At 39.1% G+C, this 23,350-nt stretch overlaps 1 protein-coding gene across 2 annotated transcripts in view; it reads left to right on the top strand.

Annotated features, from left to right (window-relative positions):
* LOC117455824 (leukemia inhibitory factor receptor-like) overlaps positions 1 to 23,350 on the top strand; it is a 101,678-nt gene that overhangs the window by 33,197 nt on the left and 45,131 nt on the right. For both annotated transcript variants that reach the window (XM_034095406.2, XM_034095405.2), the window contains 9 exons: positions 4,231 to 4,382; positions 4,591 to 4,729; positions 4,833 to 5,102; positions 5,194 to 5,320; positions 6,599 to 6,738; positions 6,848 to 6,990; positions 7,275 to 7,428; positions 7,533 to 7,594; positions 8,874 to 9,096. In XM_034095406.2, the coding sequence (XP_033951297.1) occupies positions 4,281 to 4,382; positions 4,591 to 4,729; positions 4,833 to 5,102; positions 5,194 to 5,320; positions 6,599 to 6,738; positions 6,848 to 6,990; positions 7,275 to 7,428; positions 7,533 to 7,594; positions 8,874 to 9,096 (1,360 nt within the window). In that variant the 5' untranslated portion in view covers positions 4,231 to 4,280. The remainder of the gene's footprint in view (positions 1 to 4,230; positions 4,383 to 4,590; positions 4,730 to 4,832; positions 5,103 to 5,193; positions 5,321 to 6,598; positions 6,739 to 6,847; positions 6,991 to 7,274; positions 7,429 to 7,532; positions 7,595 to 8,873; positions 9,097 to 23,350) is intronic.

Here is a 23,350-nt window from a genome sequence, read left to right as displayed (position 1 = left end):
GTTTTCCATGAAAAAATATGGCTGAGGAGTGTAGGGTTTGGTAAGTATGGCAAGTTTAAAACATTTTTGGGGGAGAATTTTGAGCTGTCCTAAAGTGTAGGAAAACAGGATTTGAAGGCATCTCCCATTGTTCCCAATGTTAAAAAAATAGTTTAAAAAGCTGAATATTTCAAAAAGTATGAAATATTTTTGAGAAAGTTGAAGGTTTCTTATCAATTGCTGAAAAGGCTGAATAGTTTAATATTTGAATGGTTTCTGTAGCTGAAAGTAAGCTGAAGTTATGGAGAGCTAAAGTATTGGCTGATTTGAAGGCTCTTCCCATTGACTTCAATGTAAAAAAAAGAGTTAAAAAAGCTAAATATTTCAAAAAGTATGAAATATTTTGAAAAAGTTGAAGGTTTCCCATCGATTCCTGAACAGGCTGAATAGTTTAATATTTGAATGGTTTCTGTAGCTGAAAATAAGCTGAAGTTATGGAGAGCCAAAGTATTGGCTGAAATAAGTTTAAGGGGAAGAATAAAGTTTTGAAGTACTATAGTGGAATGCTGTAAACAGCATTCGCACTAACTACTGCCCACTGCCCACCAGCCACGCCCCGACACATGGGGTCAAGCCGGCCAATCACAAAGCTTTGATGCGTTCAAGTGCATTATTCTGGCACAGGAAGATTATGTTATAGGACATTAACGATAAAACTGAATATTGTTCTATTTTTAGACACATCTCGCGATCAACTGGGAATCTTGATCGCGATCGACTGGTTGGGCACCCCTGCTGTAAGTAGAGACCAGTGGCGAGCCGTGACTTTTATACCTAGGCCCTCTGACCCCCCCCCCCCCCCCCCTTCCCTCGAAAAAAAGAAGAGTTATTACGTCAAAGCGTATACTTCGAAGGAATATCAAAAATAACGGCCCTGGGTCGGGTGCAAAATGCATCAATGACAGCGACCCTTTACCACACAAAACAACACCATTGATATAAACACCTATCATGACAGGGCACCCACAGCCAAGTAACAATTACTAATGAATGAAGTTGGCACGGCGGCCCACATTGAAAATGACTTAGGCCTACCTTTGATGATCAAATCACTCAAACACAAAGTCCATCCTCCTGTCCTTTTGGATGAAGCACTTGCGGGTCATTCAGCTGATCCTTTGCCACTCCAGTTTATCATTGGAACGCAATCTTGAAAATGACTTGGTTAATAATTTCGAAACGATGTCATCACTATCACTGACATGAGCCATCATGAACGAACTTATGCTAATCATAAATCTATCGATTAGATTTGTGAATCGAAAATAATAAATTTATGGTAGACATGTGGATACTAGAAAATGCATTTCCTGCAGAAAATGCGTGTGAATGCTGTAAACTGTGAAAATGTATGGCTGAATTTACTGAATATGTTATTAGCTGAATGGTAGCTGCTTTTAGCTAAAAAAATGCAGAACAAGCTTAATATTTATAAGAAAAGGTTTAAAAAAGGTGTAAACAACAACATGTATAGCATTGATGTCCTGAAATAGCTGAATAATGTAATAGTTGAATGGGTTCTGCAGCTGAAAATAGGCTGAAGGAGTTAAATATCAGATGTAAGTAGTAGTGGATGAATTTGTATTAAGATGAGAAAAGAAAGTAAAAAGGCTTGTGAAACTTTTGAACTAACTTGATGGTGAATGATCTGTCGCCATGGCAACGGCATTTGATGAGATCCCATAATACTCTTAGATGTGTTGATGGCTGCATTGTTACCAAACCTGTGAAGTTTTGGGCCATTTCGAGTATTTTCACTGAAGTTATGAGAAAACCGTGTTTCATGGTGAGCATTGTGTTGCCATGGCAACGGCATTTGAAGAAATCTCAAAACTGTCCTGGAGATATCTTCACGGTTGGACTGTTAGCACACATGTGAAGTTTGAGCACTCTTTGAACATTTGCATAGGAGTTATAGTGACATCATATCCATGGAAACGGCATATGGTGAGATCTCAGATTTGTCGTAGAGCTGTTGAGGCATGGACCGGTGATATACAAGTGAAGATTGGGGGACGATTGGACATTGTCGATTGGATTTACAGCCTCATCGTGTTTCATGGCGAGTGGTCTGTCGCCATGGCAACAACATTTGATGACACCCCATACTACGCTTAGATGTATTTATGGCTGCATCATTATCAAACCTGTGAAGTTCTGGGCTGTTTGTAGTATTTTCACGGAAGCTATGAGAAAACCGTGTTTCAAGGCGAGCATTGTGTTGCCATGGCAACGGCATTTGAGGAAATGTCAAGACTGTCCCGAAGATGTCTTCACAGCTGGACTGTTGAAGTCTGCTGCATGTCAGTTGGAGTGATGACATCATCGTGTTCCATTGCACAGGTGTTTATATTTGAGCTAATGAGCTCTGTAGAGATCACAGGTTTCCATTGTTCTGAATGAGAGATAAACCTCTTACATGTGAACGTTTTGTGGAAGAACCTTAACAGATATCTGTGAAATTTCAAAAGTGAAGCATGTCAACGAAGTTGAGTATCTGAAGTGTAATTTTTGTGTAGTTTCGGGTTAATAATGTGGCCTTTTTGGCAGTTTAACTAAAGGTGTGCGGCTGCTACCGTGAGGAAATATCTGCCTGAAATTACAATGGGCTTCAATGGAGGAATGTTGAACGTTTTTGTCACTTCATGCCCTCAAGAGGCATTTTGTCTAATATTTTTTCTTATTTTATTTTTATTTTCCAACCTAGGAGAGGTTTTCCTACGTTTTCCATGAAAAAATATGTCTGAGGAGTGTAGGGTTTGGGAAGTATGGCAAGTTTAAAACATTTTTGAGGGAGAATTTTGAGCTGTCCTGCACTCTGTTTTCAGATCAAAGCACTCTAGAGTTAACGAGCTGCTCCCATCCACTCTAATGTAAAAAGATGAAAAAGGCCTCTCTACCAAGCGCCAAACTAAATTCAATATCTCAGAATGTTTAAAAGATATCAAAAGTAAAAGTCAAGTTTGAATAGCTGAAGGTTTTGTGGTCATTTGAAAGTTGGAATGAAGGGTCTGGCTGAAATTATGTGGAAGGAGATGCATTTGGCGCAAAGTGTAGGAAAACAGGATTTGAAGGCATCTCCCATTGACTTCAATGTTAAAAAAATAGTTTAAAAAGCTGAATATTTCAAAAAGTATGAAATATTTTTGAAAAAGTTGAAGGTTTCTTATCAATTGCTGAAAAGGCTGAATAGTTTAATATTTGAATGGTTTCTGTAGCTGAAAATAAGCTGAAGTTATGGAGAGCCAAAGTATTGGCTGAAATAAGTTTAAGGGGAAGAATAAAGATTTGAAGTACTATAGTGGAATGCTGTAAACAGCATTCGCACTAATTATCCGGCTGAACAAAACGTGCATTTATCTAACAGGTTCGTTTTCCACAGACCTTATTTCAAGCTATTTTCCAAAATTCTATGGAGAAATACCAATGCTTTTGTGTCGAGGGAATCCATGCGCAGTTTACTTCCGGATTTTAGGATGCGTCACTGCACCACTTTATACACTTGCATAAACTTCACAGCGGGCGGAACTTGTCATAAAGTCCGCTAAAATAAAGCCCACCCATTGAGTGGGAAGATATGATTGGTCAATTGTACTGTCATTTGACATTGCTTTCTCATTGAGTTACTATAGCTGGCCCTCTGTGAATGTAGAGAGGGACCAACAAGCTCTCCCGTCTTCACAGAACTCGCAGAGACGGCATTTAACCCTTCACATTCCAACAGAAACTGAACAGGCAGATTCTAAGGATTTATTTCTTTGGAAATGTTATTTTAAATACAATTAAATCAAGTTATTTTGGTAAAACTAATGAAAAATATTTAAAAAAAATTACACCAAAATCCCGAGTGCTCCTGGTTGCATGTGTATGATGTGATGTAAAAAACACCAGAGTGAAAATGTAATTTCCCCTCAGGAACTACTACCGATAAATGGTTCATATCTAATATTTATGTCAAATATAAGGACACAGTTAGAACTTTTTTAAATTGTTAATCATTTACTTTATGTTTATACAGAGGTTACAGATACTCCACAAGAGATTGTGTGTGACGAACACAATAACACACACAATAAATTGTCTTAATATCTGTTTTTTTCTGTGCAGCTGATGATGTCGTGCCTTTGGTTTTTCTCTTTGCTCCTCATGATGAGGAAGATTATTTAAATGTTCTATGATCATTTTCTTTAGGTTTCCTTGACTGTGGCCCTCAGAATGTGACCCTTCAGCACTCTGGTCGGATGCTTCTGTTATCATGGGAAGACCAGCCTTCATGCTCTGCAGTACAGGATGTGGTCATCTATCAACTACTGGTTCTCAGAACAGGCCAACAAGTCCATTATGTAAGATCATTTTTATCACACCAACATTGCTGACTTCCATAACAATGCAGTATCTGGGTTATTTTACCTAAACAAACATGTGTTCTTGTATGTTGTGTTGTATGCCAGATATCTTGTAAAGATAACCAAGACAAATGTAAATGAGTGATATTGGACAATATACATCCATTTCAATTTTGTATGGATTGACATCTAGTTTGGTTTTAAGGATGAAGTTTCTGTGACATCTGACCAGATAAAATCGACCCACTACTGGAACTGGACTTCCTCTTTGGCCTTGGAGTGTGCTTCCCATTCAGTCAGGCTCAGGTCCCAGACAAGCCCTTGGAAAGAGCAGACAATTCCTGGTTAATACTCGATCATCAAAAAATATTCAAGCTATCACTATTCCACAATTCATAGTGCAACATTCCTTCAGATGCTTTATTTCACATTATTATGTTTTTGCAGGGAAGCAAACCTCGGAAGGGCCAGAGGTTTTTCCAAAGGACGAATGGTTCAAGGTTGGCAGTACAGTCACTTTCTGCTGCATTCTGCCTTCAAGGGAAGCCTTCAGTACAATGTATCTGACTGGCTATGATGGAGCACAACTGAACACTACCAGCAATCAGACATATGCCCTGACCGTCTATCTGAATCAAGTGTCAGAAAACAGCTGTACCAATGTAATATGTAAAACAAGAACAAACAAGGAGAATGGCGCCTGTGTTTATATTGGCTGTAAGTATGACTTGGTGCTGAAATGTAGTGTAATATCTGTGTAATAAATGCTAACCGTATAAATGTTTCTATCCTTGGCATCGCCACTCAGACCCACCTCGTTACAGAGACCTTCAGTGTGAAACCCGAGATCTGGAATCAGTTGAATGTCAGTGGACAGTAGGAGGAGGAAAAGGCCGGCCCTTTAAAAAGCCAAAAGATCCTCAGCTGCTGGGAAGGTATATTAAAGAGGACATATCATGCTTTACTGTTCAAAAAGCTCTTTATTTGTCTCATACTGCCTGTGATGTAGCACCTCTTTTCACCCTCTGTCTGAAACCAGAGCCCAGTCTTTTCTGATTGGTTAGCTGGCCATCTCTGTTGAGATTAGTCAACTGCTTAGAGATGTCCCGCCCCTTAGCTTATCACGTACAATAAATAAAGCTTCGCCAGTTTGGGTCCTTATCACAACTGATCAAGATGGCCAAAAGATTCTCTGCTCAGAGGGCCTTGCAAATGATTTTGGAAGAGAGAGAACCATTTGATGATGATGTAGAGCAGCGGTTTTCAAAGTGTGAGGCGCGCCTCCCTGGGGGGGCGCCAGAGAGCTTCAGGGGAGGCACAGCGTGAGTGTCACTTGCACACTTTTGGCGAGTTCCCCAACCTCGCCAAAAAGGCTGTAAAAGTGCTCATTCCCTTCACTTCCACCCAGGGTCGTCAGCGGGTCGTCAGCGGGTCGTCAGCGGGCCGTTGACGACCGGCTCGGTTCGCTGACGGCCGGCACCGCCCTTTACTTTTAATGTTTTTAAATGGCATCATTTAAGTTGCGCTGACAGGTGACCGAGGTCCATTCAGCGGCCCGTTTCCACGCAGCGAGGCTCCCCCCCAGTTGACAGTTCACGAGAAACAGCAGTGAGTCATTTCAAATGGCGTGCTCAAAAAAGAGAAAGGTAGACAGCGAAAACAGAGCATTTAATTACATTTTCTCTTACTGGACCTCTTTGAAATGCAATTGAATACACCTGCATTATAGCAACAACAACAATAATAATATTAATAGCAATAATAATTGTGAGGGGAGGCTCACCTTCCCACACTTTGAAAAACCCTGATGTTGAGGAACAGGAAGATGTTTCAGAATGTGAGGATCACATTTCTGAGAATTCTGAGTCTGACAGTGACTTTGAAGAAGAGGAGATTGAGATTGAGCATCAGCTAGTTACAAAAAAAGACGAGCCACAGGACCAGCCGGTCAGCAGGCAAAACATCGAGTAGCACTTTAGTTCATTAATGTGATCTAACAAATGTAAAAAGGCAAATATTAACCATATATATGTATTTTTTGGCTTCAATTCAACACAATCAAACTATTTTATGTTAAAATACTATAGATGTTCACTTCATTATGATGAAGTGAACATCTATTGGACAGCGGGTCCACTAGACCCACGAACACTGGCTGAGTAACACAAATATGAACATATGGAAAGTGAGGTAAACTGTCTTTCATCTTTCAGACCATGCCCAATGCCGTCTGAGGGCAGATGCTCTCAGAAGTTGGAGAAAGTAGGTGTTGGTGAGAGAAACTGGAGATTGACAGCACAGAATGAGTTTGGGAAGGCTGAGCTTTCAGACACTGCAGACCTATCCAAGAGAGGTATGCCTTTATTAAAACAAGCATTGATTTGTGAAATTTGTAAAATTAGATTGTTTTTTTTTTTTTTAAATCTTTGAATTCAGCTGAAGTTCTTTGTGTTTTGTTTCAGTGCATATGTTTGCTCCTAATGGAGTGAAAGCTTTGACTGTGAATGCCAGAAGTGTCATCCTGCAGTGGGACTGGACAGTGCAACAGTACAACATTCTCAATATTACTTGTCAAGTACACATGAGCTGTGGTGAAATTACCATTGTAAGTTGATAAAAGAAGGATGCTGATACATTAGCATTTTCATTTCTTAAATATATTTTTAGGCAAGAGAGTGTCTTTATTGGAGGTGCAGATTTGAAGGGGGGATAGAGGAGAGGACATTGCCTGAGATGTTCAGCAGGGCTCAGAAGTCAAACTTACTTGGGAGCGGACACCAACACCTCTAACCACCTAGTTATCCAATGGCTTTATTAGCTTTAAAATAAAGTAAAATCCTTTTCTGAACTACACTACCGTCCTCATTATTGTCAATATTGTGTTCCCAGATTGAAAACGTTGGAGTTGGTCTTAATTGTGCAGTTTTGAATGACTTGATACCAAATTGGACGTATAATGTGACAGTAAGATGTGGAACAGCACAATATTTCTGGAAATGGAGTGACTGGAGCAAGAAAGTCCTCTTTCAAACCTATGGTGATGGTAGGAAACCTAAAAATAAAACAGTTTAAAATGTTATCCTATAATGGCAATTTAACAGACAATGTTTCCATTTTATGATCACTGATTGTATATTTGTCCCACAGTTCCAGATGCTCTTGATGTGTGGATGCAGATGGAGGGCAACCAAATAAAAATTATCTGGAAAGTAAGTCAGATTTGAAGGCATCACTTTGTCATTATTTGCTATTTATTAGTTGATATACTGTATTTGTGTACCCTTAATAAACCCACATTATTTTTTACTTCATGGCAACCCAAAAGTTGTTCAAATTATTGACTAAAAGAGTAAACTGTTAAGCATTAGAAAATAAAATGATTAACCATTTTCAATAAGCTTTATTGGTGATTGGGGTGCAGCATAGAGACATGCACGCTCGTGCACTGTTAGCACCGTTTCATGCATGCCCACTGCACCTCGCGGGAGCGCACACAGAGTAAAGCAAAAACTCGCAGACATTTAAATTATTATTATTAAGTTTGGAAACGGTATCATTTCCTTTTTGGCAGGCATGCATAATATGGCATAACACCGGAGCCTCGCTTTGAGTGACGCTGTTCCAAGTTTGTTCTAATCTGTCAAAATTACGGACTGCTTTCAGATTTTTCCGTCATTGCTAAAAAAAATACATCATACGGAAAATATGCGGTTAACGCGACCTCTGGCAGTAACTAACACTACATTTAACTAGGCATTATTATTATTAACAATGGCTATCAGAGAAAATAATTAATAATTCAAATATTTTTGTGGTTTTAGATATATAAATATAATTATATATAGTAGGCTATACTACATTTTGAAAAAAGAAAATCTGAATTCTTAACATTGTGAAGCAGGCAGAATGTTTTTGTTGTTTGAAGATTGAAGGGATAAGATTGATGCAGATTGTGCAAGGGAGTGGGATGTCTTTAATTCTGTTTCCTCTACCTATGTCGGATACCCCAACTTTTTCCATGTTGGTTTCACCACTTAAGGAGGAAATGCATGTGATATTGAATCCTGTAGTACGGATTGATTTGAAAAATGCGGCTCCGTGGATAGCTGCTATGTCTCGAGCTCCTCTCCAACATTTTTATGGTTTTATTTTGGCGTTTGTTTTAAATTTTTACGCACTGGACCATGTTTATTCTCCTGTCCGACAAGGATATAAAGCTCTCCCTGGCCCTCTAATTGGCTAATTGGCCCACATTTATTGTTTTTTATTTGATTTATTGTTTGCTGTCTTATATATATTTATGTTGCATTGTTGGAGGAGCCTGGGATTTAAGATTTTTATTTCTTGAACTACACTGTAGTTTTGAGATGTTGAACGCAGGTAGTATGAAACATTCCAGAATACCAATGTGGAGCCAAACTCATTTTATACATTTTTCTATGAATGTTTCAGCAGGTAAGCTGATGTCCTAATGTTATCTCTCTCCAGATGACACAGGCCAAACTAAGTCATGGACTCATCAAAGGCTATGAAGTGATCTGGAGAAAGACCACAGAGAAACAACAACACCATAGAACCAACTTGGCTTTCAACAAACAAAGTTTTTCCCTCAGTCTGAACAGTACTAAAGAATATATCGTCACAGTTACAGCTAGGAATATAAACGGCAGCTCAACTCCATCCACCATCACCATTCCCAGCCTCAATCCAGGTATGAAAATAACAGAATTACAGATTTCTTAATATCTGGCAAACATGGGTGTCACGTTGTTTTGTAACATGTTAAGCTCAATTCCCCCGCGGGCGGGGGAAAAACCGCAACATCTGCAAGAAACAGCGTCTGAGGGCTTCTTAACACTTAAAAACCTATTAATGTGTCATACCCACTTAACGGGAAGAAACTCAGCTATCAGACAATATTAACCATTTTTAACACAACGAAACACAAGGATAATAACAAAGGCTCTGAATTAGCCCTGAGTGAAGAAATGCTAACACACTTAGGACAGAACTCACGTTAAAATACCCTTATTACTTATCGTATCTTAGACCCTCCAGAAAAACACGGGCACAAATCCTTGATTATGCGATTAAACATGCGGGGTTTTTATGTGATTTTATGCGGTGAAATTGCGGGAAGTTGCGAAATATGCGGAAAGTTGCGAAATATGCTAAATATGCGTAAAGAATTTTTTTTTTAAATATTGGGCTGTCTTATTTATTCTCTCTCACACACAACCTGCCGCTAACGTTAAACCCCTTTACTATTCAATTAAACACATTCAATGTTTATTTTTTGTAAAAGCAATTGGGCTATTGTAATCACACTCTCTCTCACACACACACACACACACACACACACACTTCTCCGCCTCATTATGTTTTCATTTACTTGTTCGTTATCTGTCCAGCTTCAATCTTGTAGGCTACTCACCTCGTTTCTTGTAGCCCTCGAAAGGGTTTTGGAGGTTGATGCCTCGGTGAACGTGAGTTGTTTGTCCTTCTTGTAGCAGCAGAAAGCATTTTCGAATGTTTGAATGAATCAAAATGGGTCGTCACTGTCAATTTTCTCTTATGCTCCAACACAGTTGCACGGGGTGCAGAATAGTTTCCCCCCACTTTCGTGCGAGACATCGCTTTGCCCGGTCTTTAGCAGAAATGTTCGTCAGTAAATGAGATGGATTAGATTTTTTCATCTTGGTGTTTTCTCTCTCGTGAGAGTTCCACACCTTCACTCTACGGTGTTGTTTACCTTCTGATGACGTCGCATCATCATCATCATCACCATCATCATCATCATCATCATCATCATCATCATCATCGTCGTCGTCGTCATCATCATCATCATCATCACCATCATCATCATCATCATCATCATCATCATCATCATCATCACTACTCCACATCAAGACGAGTTAACTTTTTTCCCCCTCAACTTTGTGTGAAAAAATGCGAGGATTATGCGCCCTTTTAATAAATATGCGCCCTTTTAAAAATCTGCGCCATTTTGATGATTATGCGGTAAATTATGCGATCGCATAATCACGTTTTTCTGGAGGGTCTAGTATCTGCACAAACAAGATATCGATTAGCAAGCTGAGGTTGCACAGATTCGAGGTATAGGTATCATTACTGACCAGTGTTGGGCAAGTTACTTCCAAATTGTAATATATTACATATTACTTATTACTCTCTTTTGAAAGTAATAAGTTACATTACAAAATTACTGTCTCTGAAATGTAATGAGTTACACTACTTTAGTTACTTTCACCAAAATAACCTCAAAAGAATGGCTAGGTATTTTAAATGCTAAAATGTAGTTTAGTGCAGCTCATTATAGATCCAATGAAGGGCAATGTGGTATAGCATAACAACTGTGTAGGCCCTTAAGGCTACTAACAACTTGTATTACACGGCTTAGTTGAATACTCGATTCTGATTGTAAATTCTTAACATGTGACACGTTGTTAATCCAGCAGTACAGACCACTGTCAAGGACTATAATGAAGGTTGCTAAGGAGGATCAAGAAAGAGAAAGGAAAAGAGGTTAAAAGACGGAGCGCTGGACGTCAGATAAATCACCAGAATAAGGCAGAGAGGAAGTGAATAATAACAGGACACGGAATAAGCTCTGTATTTTGTTTAGTGTATGGCCGTGTACAGGCCCGGCTCCAGAACAACATGACTCAGGGTGCCTCTGAGGTTACAGGGGGCGCAGCAGTAGTAGGTTTACATGAGCAATAGTGGCCGGCAACAGCAATGAGAAATAGCATTGATGGTCCCCAATGAACAGATTATGGCATTTGTTATGTTTTGAAACCAAGCAAGTGAGAACATTTCAAGTGAGTATATTTCATATAGTCCAAAGTGGACTATGGCAAAGAAAAGCACAAAAGCTTCAAAACTGTACTGATAAAACAAATGAGAACATATTGTAAATCAAGGCAAATATTATTTGAACCAGCTCATGGTTTGAAATGGCAAACATTGAAAAGCAAAAGTATTATTAAAACCATGTACTAAACATCACCTTGGTCCCATCATATACTCTGGGAAGAGAATATTTACTGTGCTTGAAAACTGGTATCACATCATCATCATGTGAGGTTGAATTTGTGACCTGGAGAACATTTCAGCTGCAACATCAGCTCGTTGATAAGCTTGGGATATGAGATCTTTTTGTAGCCATTCGTGGTGAAGGCATCTGTGCTATTGTATGCATTATTTTTGACCCAACATTTCTACAGGCATGGCAGAATATGGCACTATTTTCACACATTCTAGCTGTGAGAGAGATTTTCTTTTCAGCAATGTAGATGGAAGGAATGGAGGCTGGAGTCCGCTTTATATCAAACACTGAGTTTAATGAGAGCCAACGGCCGGGAGCATTGGCAGGGTTCTCACACGTCTTCATCATGTGATTCCCCAGCCAACACTGAAGATTACACAGAAACACAGCGCAAATCTACACAGATAATCAAGGAGGAGCCTCTATTTCGCGCGTCTTCTGATCGATAATCACAAGAACCTGGATTCAGAGACAAAGACAGTCTGTTAAAGTCCTCTGGCAGTTAGTCACAGTCCCCCAACAGGAAAGCGGAACCTTTAACCCTTTAACCTTTAACCTCTTAAACCCCTGCTCTAAGTTATGGCAGACCTATGTGAAACACAAAATGCTTTTTGGTACAAACACATAAACAAAAATATTTCCTTCACAGATCCACGCTTTTATCAATTCATTGATAACCAATTAACATTAGTCTAAGAATATTTTCAGTCACTACTTGAATCAAATAAAACGTCCTCAGAGTTGGGTGGATTCCTCATTACATTAATCACATCAAAAGCAGAATAAGATTGGAACAGCCAATCACAATGGTTGATACAGACAACCATAATAGAAAAATCATCTTTCTTCAGTGTTTGATTTCTTTTGTCAAAAAGCACAATAATAACACATGTGCAATACAAAAATATAATAGTAAAATATATGTTTCAAAAACAAGATCTTTTATCATTTATCCCTCAGTTAATCTCATTCATCAAACACAAATTCAAATTCAGCTTACATCTTTAAAGATTTACTTTAAGGTAATTACTTATTAAAACACAATTAGAATGTAGGATTATAAGAAATCCAATTGAGGTATAAAATCAGAATCAATAGGGATTCAGTTAAAAATTCACAGTTAAGGTATAAATTCACAGTGATGAATCGATCAATCTGTAATCTGTAAAGGTACAGTGTCCTCAATCTTTAGCATTACTTTTCGTTTACTTCAATACACTTATTCAAGAGTAAGGCACTTTACTACATACATTTTATTCAAATACATTTGTTCAAAAATCTGAAAAGGAAAAGTTAGGCATTTTATTTCAACAACCTGAGGAAAGAAAAGTCAAAATATCTATTCGTTTGAAACCGTCAGGCAGGTAATTGTATTTACTGTATCAACAATGAGAGAGACTAGGCCCTCGTACTGTTAAGATTGCTCAGAGTCTGTGGGGAAAAGTTGTACCAATCCTCAGCCTCCTCGCTAATTCTGGATGCTATGTTCAGCTCACTAAACCAGCTTTCGTGAAAGGAATTGGGCTAAACATGGGAGAATGCATAGATTCTGGCATATTTTGGCACAGCAAACAGTTGCTAATATTGTGTTCATGTGCGTAGTCTAACATTAAACTTGCTGCAGAATTAGTTTTAGTTCGTTTAAAAGGAGTGATTTAAGGCCTTTTTGAAAAACCTACATCACCTGCTGAGTATTTAAGTGGAGTGGATAGAACATTTGTTTTTCTATCTAAATGTAGCATGCAGTAGCACCTGGATTGGGAACCTGGTAATCTGGTTTCCTCGTTGTACATTTTACCTGGTAATGATTAAGGATAGTAACATTGTCTGTTATAATATTAGAAATATCTTATTGTTCAATACATTATCAATCTGAAAATATCAATTAATTTATTTGTTTAGTGTGAAAGTGTAATCTGATCTGACAATTAATTTATTTGTTTAGTGTGAAAGTGTAATCTGATCTGACAAAATATATTTGTCACCACTATGTAACACATATCTGTTCATCGGAAATATAAAAACAATCATTAATTGTACATCTGTAATCATATGGTCATTCAATTCAAATGTTATCTTTGTACAAGAGCTCGAAGAACATGTCCTCCTGACTCGTTCTCCTCCTCTCTTTATGACACAGAATGTCTGGTGTGTGAAGGCATCCTGATACTGTAGATTAGCACTGAGGTGCTGATTGGCTCAAAACTCTTCTTCCCCAGAGCACCATATTTCAAACCCCCCAATTGCTCTGCTTTTGTGGCTCATTCAGTGAGCACTTTATGATCTCCCAGTGAACCAGAGGCTCATCTGCCTGCATTCCTTCTGCTATCTGCTTGAGAGCAGAGCCTATTTCCAAGTGGCACATCCAGATGCCACCCCCGTGATGGGAGAGGTTAGGAAGAAATCTGCCCTTCCAAGAACCATGGAGCCTCTGAAGCCATCGCTCGTCCTGCAGAGTTGTCTGTTTGGCCCCCCCCCCCCCCCCCCCCCCCCCCCCGAGCAGAAAGATGAAGAAGCATCCCATCCCATCAGAAAGTTGAAGATTAGAATCCTCTCATCTCGAAAGACCTCGTGCCTCCTTGCCCGTGGCTGGGGGTGCTCTCTGCAGCCAGAGGGTGTGACCCTCTCTCTCTGACCCTTGACCTTCAGAGCTGTCCTAGTGATTGGGTTAACACTTCATAGAGATGTTTTCCTGGGTGCAGACAACTCAAAGTAATGGATTAGCACATTATCATTCAATTACAAAAATAGGATAGGCCCCTCAGAATTATTTGGGAGCCTTCCTGACACATGCACATGCATACATGTAAGGTTTGTGTTAGTCATTTAACATGCAAGAATCATATACTCATCAGTCCAAAGCAGAGAAATGTTATTTTAAGTTAAATGTGAGCTAGTCCCTGTGGATATAACCCATTCTCAATTATTCTAAATATTATATTAATTCACCATTTACCGTTTGATAAAAGATTAGTTTATCAGAAGTACATTTCCTCTTCCATAAACATAGGTTTGAGAAATGAATGTTTCAATATGAGATCAATTACTCAAATATAATTGACTCTCCCCTCCCTTTTCTTACATATGTCACATAATGTAATAACAACGTAGGAGTCTATTTAAACATGGTATCGTCTATAAGCTATTAATCGAGAAAACTCAGTATCAGCACGCAACTTGCAAATAACTCTTCTCTCTTTCCTATCCCTCTCTTATCCTCATCTCTCTATTCTCTCCTCCACATCTCTCTCTATTCTCTCTCTCTATTCTCTCTTTCTATTCTCTCTCTTATCCTCATCTCTCTATTCTTTCTTACTTCAGTTAGATATGAAATAAAACATAGAAGTCCATGTAAGCATGGTAGAGGTCATAATCCATCAGTCGAGAAAACTCAGTATCAGCTGTGCGCAACTAACAAAAACAATTGTGAGAACCATATATTATGCAGGAAATGCACACCTTTGTTGAAAAAACAAAACAAAAAAAACAAAGCATCTCTGATTTGGGAGGAACAGCTTCAACCCCCTAAACATCTGAGTCACCACTGAAGGCATAGCATGAATGATAGTGGGCGTCTGAGGGTGTCTTTACTGAGAAATGTCAAACAAATTCAAAACCTTACATTTGAAAACAGGTTTGCATTCCTCCACTTAAGGTGACGTTATCATTGGAAACAATAAGAACAAACTATTTTGATATAGAATCTATAAATTGAATCTTTAGAGCAGAACAGAATGGTTGTATTTCTAGCCTAAGCTCCGTGCAGCCTCATGGTCTATATAATGTGAATATATGTAGTAGACAGTAACAGGCCCCTGACAACAGGCCTATACTAAAAATGGTAGGGGCTTTTCACAGCTTGCCAACCTGCAGGCATCCTCTGCATAGCAGTATGGATAGCCTTAAAAAACAAACAAACCCACTCTGTGGTAATGAGAATCATATTTCTGACCCCTGTGCCCAAGTGAAGCCGTTTGACTCATCTGACTGACCCAAGGGTTTGGAGCTGGTGTGACAGGGAGGCTTCCAAGTGTTCAGAGCAGACGTCAAGCTTTCAGTTCATGGCTCGGTGGGGGGAGCAGACCCATGTGAGACAGTATCAACGGCTGTAAAGTTCAGTTTGAGGAATGTCATTCTCTCTGTGAGCAGGGAATGGTGTCCATTCTCGGACCAGACCATTAATGTCATGTAGCGCAGCCATAGCATCTCTGTGACTGCACTCAGCCGGTCTGTAGTAGGGCAGAGCTGGGTGACTTTTAGTGAAGCCGTCCGAAGCCATAGACAACAAACGGAACACAGGATCATCAATGTCTCTCTTTACCAGTGGCTCAATCATAAAAGAAATTAGTGGGGAAATGTGGAACACTAATCCATCATGTGAAATGTTGAGTTAATTTAAATAATTACTTATGGGATGAAATCAAATTATCATTAATATTAGAAACTAAAGTCAGTTAAAATAGGACTTGCACGGATCAGAATCTAATCAATACACCATTTTCCCAGCTCTGTAATGAAATGGATGACAAGCAGGTATGCAAACTTGTCACCTTTTGAATCCAAACTAGGTCGTTTGTGTGATTCATGTAGATCTGCAATACAAATATTATTTGGGGCATGGGCAAGGTTGCCAACTCTGGGTACCTGGCTGGATTGAGATTTCGATATCATGGGTTTAATTACACACATGCGCACGAAATGACTGCTATCGTGTCAGTAGCGGGACCTTAGCATATATGTAGGATATGTATATAATATATATATATAAATGCACAATATTGGACTCAGACTATAAAAGGGCACACAGTGTCATTCACTAATGAAAGTCAAACACATGTTTGTTTCCACTGTTTTATTGTGTGCCTGTCATGATAAGCAATTAATTGACGTATCAGCTCCTGAGTATTTTTTTTTTTTTTGGGTAATCTATGGTAGGGCTAACTCATACAGTGGTGGGGCTCAAATCAGTATTTGAAATGTAATTACATATTGATTGATTGTTTGAAAAGTTTATTAACAGCTTGTATATTGGGTACAGTACAGCTCAAAAAATACAATTGTCAAGGGGATGCAGACCAGAGAAAGACTTTCGTCTTGTTTACATCAGGGTCCCCCATTTCCAATTCATCATGTCATTTAAGACATATTTGACATACAGATGGCTATATCGCCCCCTTGACGGTGAAACGCCACGCATGAGGTTTGGATTATTTCCCTGTCTCAATCCAAATGGAACTGTATGAAATAAAAAGGCACATTTGTGTGACAAAATTGACATGCTGAAAACCCAACCCCGCAGCGGCGCTGTCTGGGTTTTTTTTTTTTTGAAATACTAACATAAAATACACATTCTCTCTTGAGATGAAAAAGAAATCCATCGACAGTATTACTACACGACATATTTAAATGAAGCTGAACCTGCTGCTCCTCACAGAGGAAAAAAGGCTGTGTGAATTACTTTACATTCGTGGATCCCCCACTGTCCTGTGTGTGAAAACGGAAGACAGCCCACACACCTATCAATCATCAAACCGTGGGGTCCTATTTCATTATGTGATGAGTTCTATCAACACGTAATGTTGTATCAATGTATATCGAGATGTGTTACCGCAAAATTATTCTCCGTCGGGACTTCCTGCAACAACACCACACCGCCACCTCGATTCTGATAGGCCAGAATCTATTATCAAAGATGTCCTATTTAAGAAGACGATCACTACGTGACAATCTGCAGCCGCTTGTTCTTGAGTAGAAGTACCAGAGTGTATGCATACTATGTTACAGCAAGAGTACTGCATTAAAAATGTTACTCAAGTGAAAGTAGAAAAGTATTCTCATCAAAATATAGTGGAAATAGCGACAGTCGTTGTGCAGATTGGTCCATTTCAGAATAATATATATGATGTGTTTTATAATGATTTATCATCAAAGTGTTCTCAAAGCTGGTGAAGGTGCAGCTAGTCTGAAGTACTTTGTAGACTGCAGGGTAGCTGGTGGATTTACTCCAGGTGGAACTAAAGTCTGATTTAACACTTGATTAGATTTCACATCATTCATCCAGATCCGTAAAGTAACTAAAAGGTATGAAATACATGTAGCGGAGTAGAAATACACCATGTACCTCTGAACTGTAGAGGTAGAAGAATAAAGTGGCAAAACATTTAAATACTCAAATAAAGTACAAGTATCTCAAAATAGTGCTCAAGTATAGTCCCTGTTGACTTTATGAACTTAGTTACACCAGTGGCTATACAGATAGAAAGACTAAGCCTTACCCAGAGGCATGAAAACACATCTATGAAAAATGCTCAACAATGCTGCCAGAACCACAAACTGACTGCTACAATTAAAATGAATGCCTCTATCCATCTCCATCAGATGTATATAGCACCTTTCAACGCAAGGCAATTGAAAGTGCCTTACAAAAAAATGAAAGACATTAAGCATTAAAAGAAAAGCTAATAAAATAAGCATTAAAAGGACAAATACATGGATAAAAGTTACAGTGCGGTCTAAAATATGAATAGTTCAATTTAACATTAAAAGGAAAAGTACATGGATAAAAGTTACAGTGCGGTCTAAGATATGACTAGTTCAATTAAAAGCATAATAACTGAACGCTGCTTCTCCATGTTTAGTTCTGACTCTGGGGACAGAAAGCTGACTAGTCCCTGAAGACCTGAGAGATCTGGATGGTTCATAGTTTAGCAGGAGGTCAGAAATGTATTTTGGGCCTAAACCATTCAGTGCTTTATAAACCAGCAGCAGTATTTTGAAATCTATTCTTTGACACACAGGAAGCCAGTGTAGAGACTTCAGAGCAGGAGTGATGTGATCCACTTTCTTAGTGTCAGTGAGGACTCGAGCAGCAGCGTTCTGAATCTGCTGCAGCTTTCTAATATATATTTTAGTGAGACCTGTAAAGACACCATTGCAGTAGTCGAGTCTACTGAAGATAAAAGCATGGACAAGTTTCTCCAGATCCTGCTGTGACATTAGTCTTTAATCCTAGATATGTTCTTTAGGTGATAGTAGGCTGATTTAGTAACTGTAAATCACTTACACGTGTGTGTGTGTGTGTGTGTGTGTGTGTGTGTGTGTGTGTGTGTGTGTGTGTGTGTGTGTGTGTGTGTGTGTGTGTGTGTGTGTGTGTGTGTGTGTGTGTGTGTGTGTGTGTGTGTGTGTGTGTGTGTGTGTGTGTGTGTGTGTGTGTGTGTTTGTTTGGTTGGGGGTAGCCAGATGTTCGTCTTTGTGCCTTTAGGCCATAAAACCCCCAATGGTCGCTCTGTGGTCTTGCTCAGATTCTCTGCCCCTCCAAAGGTCACGCCTGTGATTGACCTCGGGTGCAGGATTTTAGGAGCAGAGGAAAGGGAAGATTCCGTCCAAAATGCAAACCTCTCCATGACTTGTCTTTAAAACGTTCTTTAAGTCCTGTATTAAGTCTTCTGTTATGTAGCGGAAAATCCCATTTAAAAATGAAGAGCAAAATAGTTTAGTTTACTTCTCTGTCTGTTCGGATTTGGAAATGTTTATGATTTATTTTGTGTGCTCGTGAACGAGAGAAGGAGAAAAAAACATCTACCTTTGAACTGCAATTACTTATCTTAAAAATGGCAACATTATACTCCTTTAAAAAAAATTGCTCAATTCATTTAAACACATTTATTATGTGCACAATAAAACCTCAACAAGTATATTGATCCTGGCTTAACCAGCGACTTTTACTCTATTGTTCATAAGCTCAGTATTTGACAACTATTAGGATTGTAGTAATGTCTGTATAGACCAATTGTACTAGAAATAATTTGAAACAGTTTAATAAAGAATGTTAAACTATATTTAAACTGTAATTGAACTTCAACGTATATCAATTATCTGATTCCAGTGGCCAGTTGGAAACAGACAATCAACAAGGTTTTCATTTTGCAGCAACAGCGCAAAAGTTTCAATTACTGTCTGACTATATTGCATTTAGCTGACGCTTTTATCCAAAGCGACTTACATTAAGTACATTCGACTAGGAAGACACAACCTTGAAGAAAACAGAACCCTATAAGTACATCAGGCCTCACAGAGCCAAGCACCTCAAGTGCTTCTCAACTGGCTATAGATAAGCCAGTCCTCATGTCTGAGTCTGGTTCTGTCTTATCTTCTTTGTTTTGGAATGTGTTCAATACATTACGGTTGTTTTATTATTCATTATTACCATATAATACATAGATTTAAGAATAAATGAAACAAATAATACAACATTGAGCTGTTTGAGCTTTTCATCTTTACATTATTGTTTTATTTCTCTCAAGTCATTTAATTTTGGTGAAATAACTGAAGTTTTAGTTCATTTTACCCTGGCTGTGGACTGATTCATTATGAGTTGTTACAACGCATGCACAAGACGGCGGGTAGACAAACAAACACGAAACAATTATACAAACAAACACTGCAGTTAGACAAACAAACATAAAAACTCTCAACAACTCAGCCTGACAAAAACTCTTCCAGCCTATTTTAATCCGAATTAGGGAGACTTTCAGAGGGGCCACTAATTATGAGCCCTCTATCCTCATAATTCTCGTGTATCTGCAAACACAGCCAAATTCAGCAATTCATACAACATTCTCAAACCACACATTAGGCACTTTCTTTAGTTCAAAAGCGTAAATAATTGCGGATAATGCTGTATGCTCCTTTTTTCTGCATGCAGCTCTCCCCAGGGGGCGGAGAATCGGCACCTCAGCAGAAATGCTATTTATCCTCTGAAAGCTCCTAAATTCGGCGATTTGTTTAAATACAAATCTTGCGACATTGCTCTAATTCAGAAAATCCACTTTGCTGGTGCATCTCTCAAAAGTTTCTCTGAATATTTGTTGTGTGTAATTGCCTGGTGAGTTAATTCCAAGAAGCACACACAGAGGAGATCGATGAAATTCGATATTCCTAGGTTATCATTAGCCCCAAATATTCTCATAGTTTTCACATAAGCCGCGTTTGCTCGTAGACACCTGTCCCAGCAACAAACACGGGGAAATCGGCCAGGACAATATCCCCTTGACACCGATTCCCGAGGTTATAGATTAGCCTCCAGATGTAAATGAGTAGAGAAACCCAAAAAAAATGCAGCAGCTCAGTTCTCTCAGGTAATTTTGATACACCGTTGACCTCAAACGCTGGCGAGTCAATCTCAAAATAGAAATGTACTCACCAGCATCCGAAAATCTGTTGGTGTCCTGTTCGTGACGCCAATATGTGAGAGAGATTTTCTTTTCAGCAATGTAGATGGAAGGAATGGAGGCTGGAGTCCGCTTTATATCAAACACTGAGTTTAATGAGAGCCAACGGCCGGGAGCATTGGCAGGGTTCTCACACGTCTTCATCATGTGATTCCCCAGCCAACACTGAAGATTACACAGAAACACAGCGCAAATCTACACAGATAATCAAGGAGGAGCCTCTATTTCGCGCGTCTTCTGATCGATAATCACAAGAACCTGGATTCAGAGACAAAGACAGTCTGTTAAAGTCCTCTGGCAGTTAGTCACAGTCCCCCAACAGGAAAGCGGAACCTTTAACCCTTTAACCTTTAACCTCTTAAACCCCTGCTCTAAGTTATGGCAGACCTATGTGAAACACAAAATGCTTTTTGGTACAAACACATAAACAAAAATATTTCCTTCACACTAGCCCTTGTCTATTTGTATACTACGAGCTGCAAAATGACCGCCTAACCCCACTGTACAGGCGGGTACTTGTTTAGATATACCTGGGCAGGCTCTGTTTTGCCGTGGTATCCTGGCTGGCACCTGCGGGCTGCAGAGGGGCGGCGGTGTTTCGGGCGGGAAGACTGCTGCTCCGGGGTTGAGGGCGGCGAGTCAGGCGGGAGTAAGCTAGTGTCCACAACGGAGGGTAACGTGATGTCCCCATCTGACCTGTTGCTACGGTCTGCAGTAGATGCAGTGTTGCTGGCGTTTAGTGATGAACAATTTTCGTATAAATGATTATCCACAGATGTGTGTCACTGCTGTGGAAGCACTTTGGAAATGATGCACGCGCAGCGGGGCAGGTCACGCGCACCTGACACAATTTGTTGTTAGTATTTTTCGCTCCGTTCTCTTTTTTGAATAGAGGGTGAATAAAATTCAACTGCCCCGAAGATCCCGGCGCGAAGCCTGAAGGGTAAACACACCAGGTTTACTAATCTACCCGCACAATTTGTCTGGTGTCGGAATGTCTCGCTATGTTAGTACATTGTTAAAAAACAAAAGACCATTTAATTTCGGGTTAAAATGTGTTATAACTGCGTTACTGAGCATTTTAACGGGTAATATATTACCCACATTTCATTAGTAATGCGTTACATTACTTCGTTACAACAAAAAGTAATATATTACTGTAACTCCGTTACTTTTGTAACGCGTTACACCCAACACTGTTACTGACCGATCCGAAGTCGCGACATGAGAAGCTAACAAAGACATCACACCACATAGAATTAGGTAGCCAACACGGCAATATGTCTTACCTTTGTTGTTTTCTGATCAAAAGGTGTCTCCAATGGCATTAAAACGATAAAAACGCTGCTGAAGGTTAATCCAATGTGTCAATTTGGAATAATTTCTGATAATCCATCAGCAATAAAACTAGTTTTCAGTGTTCAGATTTCAGACCGTAAAATAGGTTTCGCTTTGGGCAAACTGCGTGCGCATAGCCCCCACTTCTCAATGGTAACATGTGTGTGTGTATGTGGAAATTCCCCTTCGATTCTATTGGCTCTAAGGGTTCAAAAGAGATGTCAATCATCAAAATCGACCAATGGGTTCCAGAGAAACGGCAAATACACCCATTTCCACCCAAATTACCCCAGAGGTGTTTTTTTTGTGTGCTAAATCTCTCTAAAAAGGTCAAATGTCACTTGTTTTGCATCTTGATACAGGGTACTTATTATATGTTATAGTTTGGATTCCTAAAGCTTTTAGTCTACTATCCCATCATTCAAGGGTGGTTATAAGTAATGGTTTATTTTTGGACGGACACTATAATTTAATTTCTATTACTATATTCAAACTGAATTTACTTTAAAATAAAAAAAAACTATGTTGATTCTGACTTTTCTACATCCAACTCACAGGTTTATCATTGCTTTGAGAAACAAGATTATTAACTTACCCCTTTTAGAAGGGAAGTTATTGTCATTTGTTCTGGGAATGTCATTTTCGAGCCTGAGACCTGAAAAACAGGCTTGGGGCTTAACGGGAAAAAATGTTTTTCCCAATAAAAAACCCTCAACTAGTGTATTGCTCGCCCCATCACTAGTGCTGGGGGGAAACGATTATTTCGAAAACGATTATTTCGAAAACGATTAATCGGGCGATTATTTGATTGATTAGTCGACTAATCTAACGATTCTTTTTCTGTTGTTCAATTCATAAAAAAACGTAATGTAAAAAAAACGTAATGTAAAACAATTTCACGATACTGTGTCTCAGGGGATCTTAATATTTAAGAACCTATTAATGTGTTATACAGATGTAGCACTCCAGATCAGACTCAAATGGGTGTGGCCCAGTCAAAAGCCCAGCGGATGCCAGTGGCTGGGGGTGTTGCCAAATTGCTAGAGGGCGTTGCCCAATTTCCCCATTTGTTCAATTACAAGATTTAACCATGAGATGGCGCTTCATTCACAAAATACACAATGGGCGTTGTAGAAACATCAATATTTTAGATCAAATAAAGTATATAGTTTGCTTTATGCAGTATATTTATTGTAATATTGTACAGTAGATTGAAGTAAATCAACTTATACATTAAGATAAGATAAGATGGACCTTTATTAATCCCGTGGGGAAATTCAGTAGTTCAAACAGCAACAGGGTGAGAGTGAAAAACAGGACAGCACAGA

The sequence above is a fragment of the Pseudochaenichthys georgianus genome, chromosome 12, assembly GCF_902827115.2.
Source record: "Pseudochaenichthys georgianus chromosome 12, fPseGeo1.2, whole genome shotgun sequence".
Classification (NCBI taxonomy): Eukaryota; Metazoa; Chordata; class Actinopteri; order Perciformes; family Channichthyidae; genus Pseudochaenichthys; species Pseudochaenichthys georgianus.
Note: the sequence above shows the minus strand (reverse complement) of the source record. Positions and strands in the feature narration are given on the sequence as shown.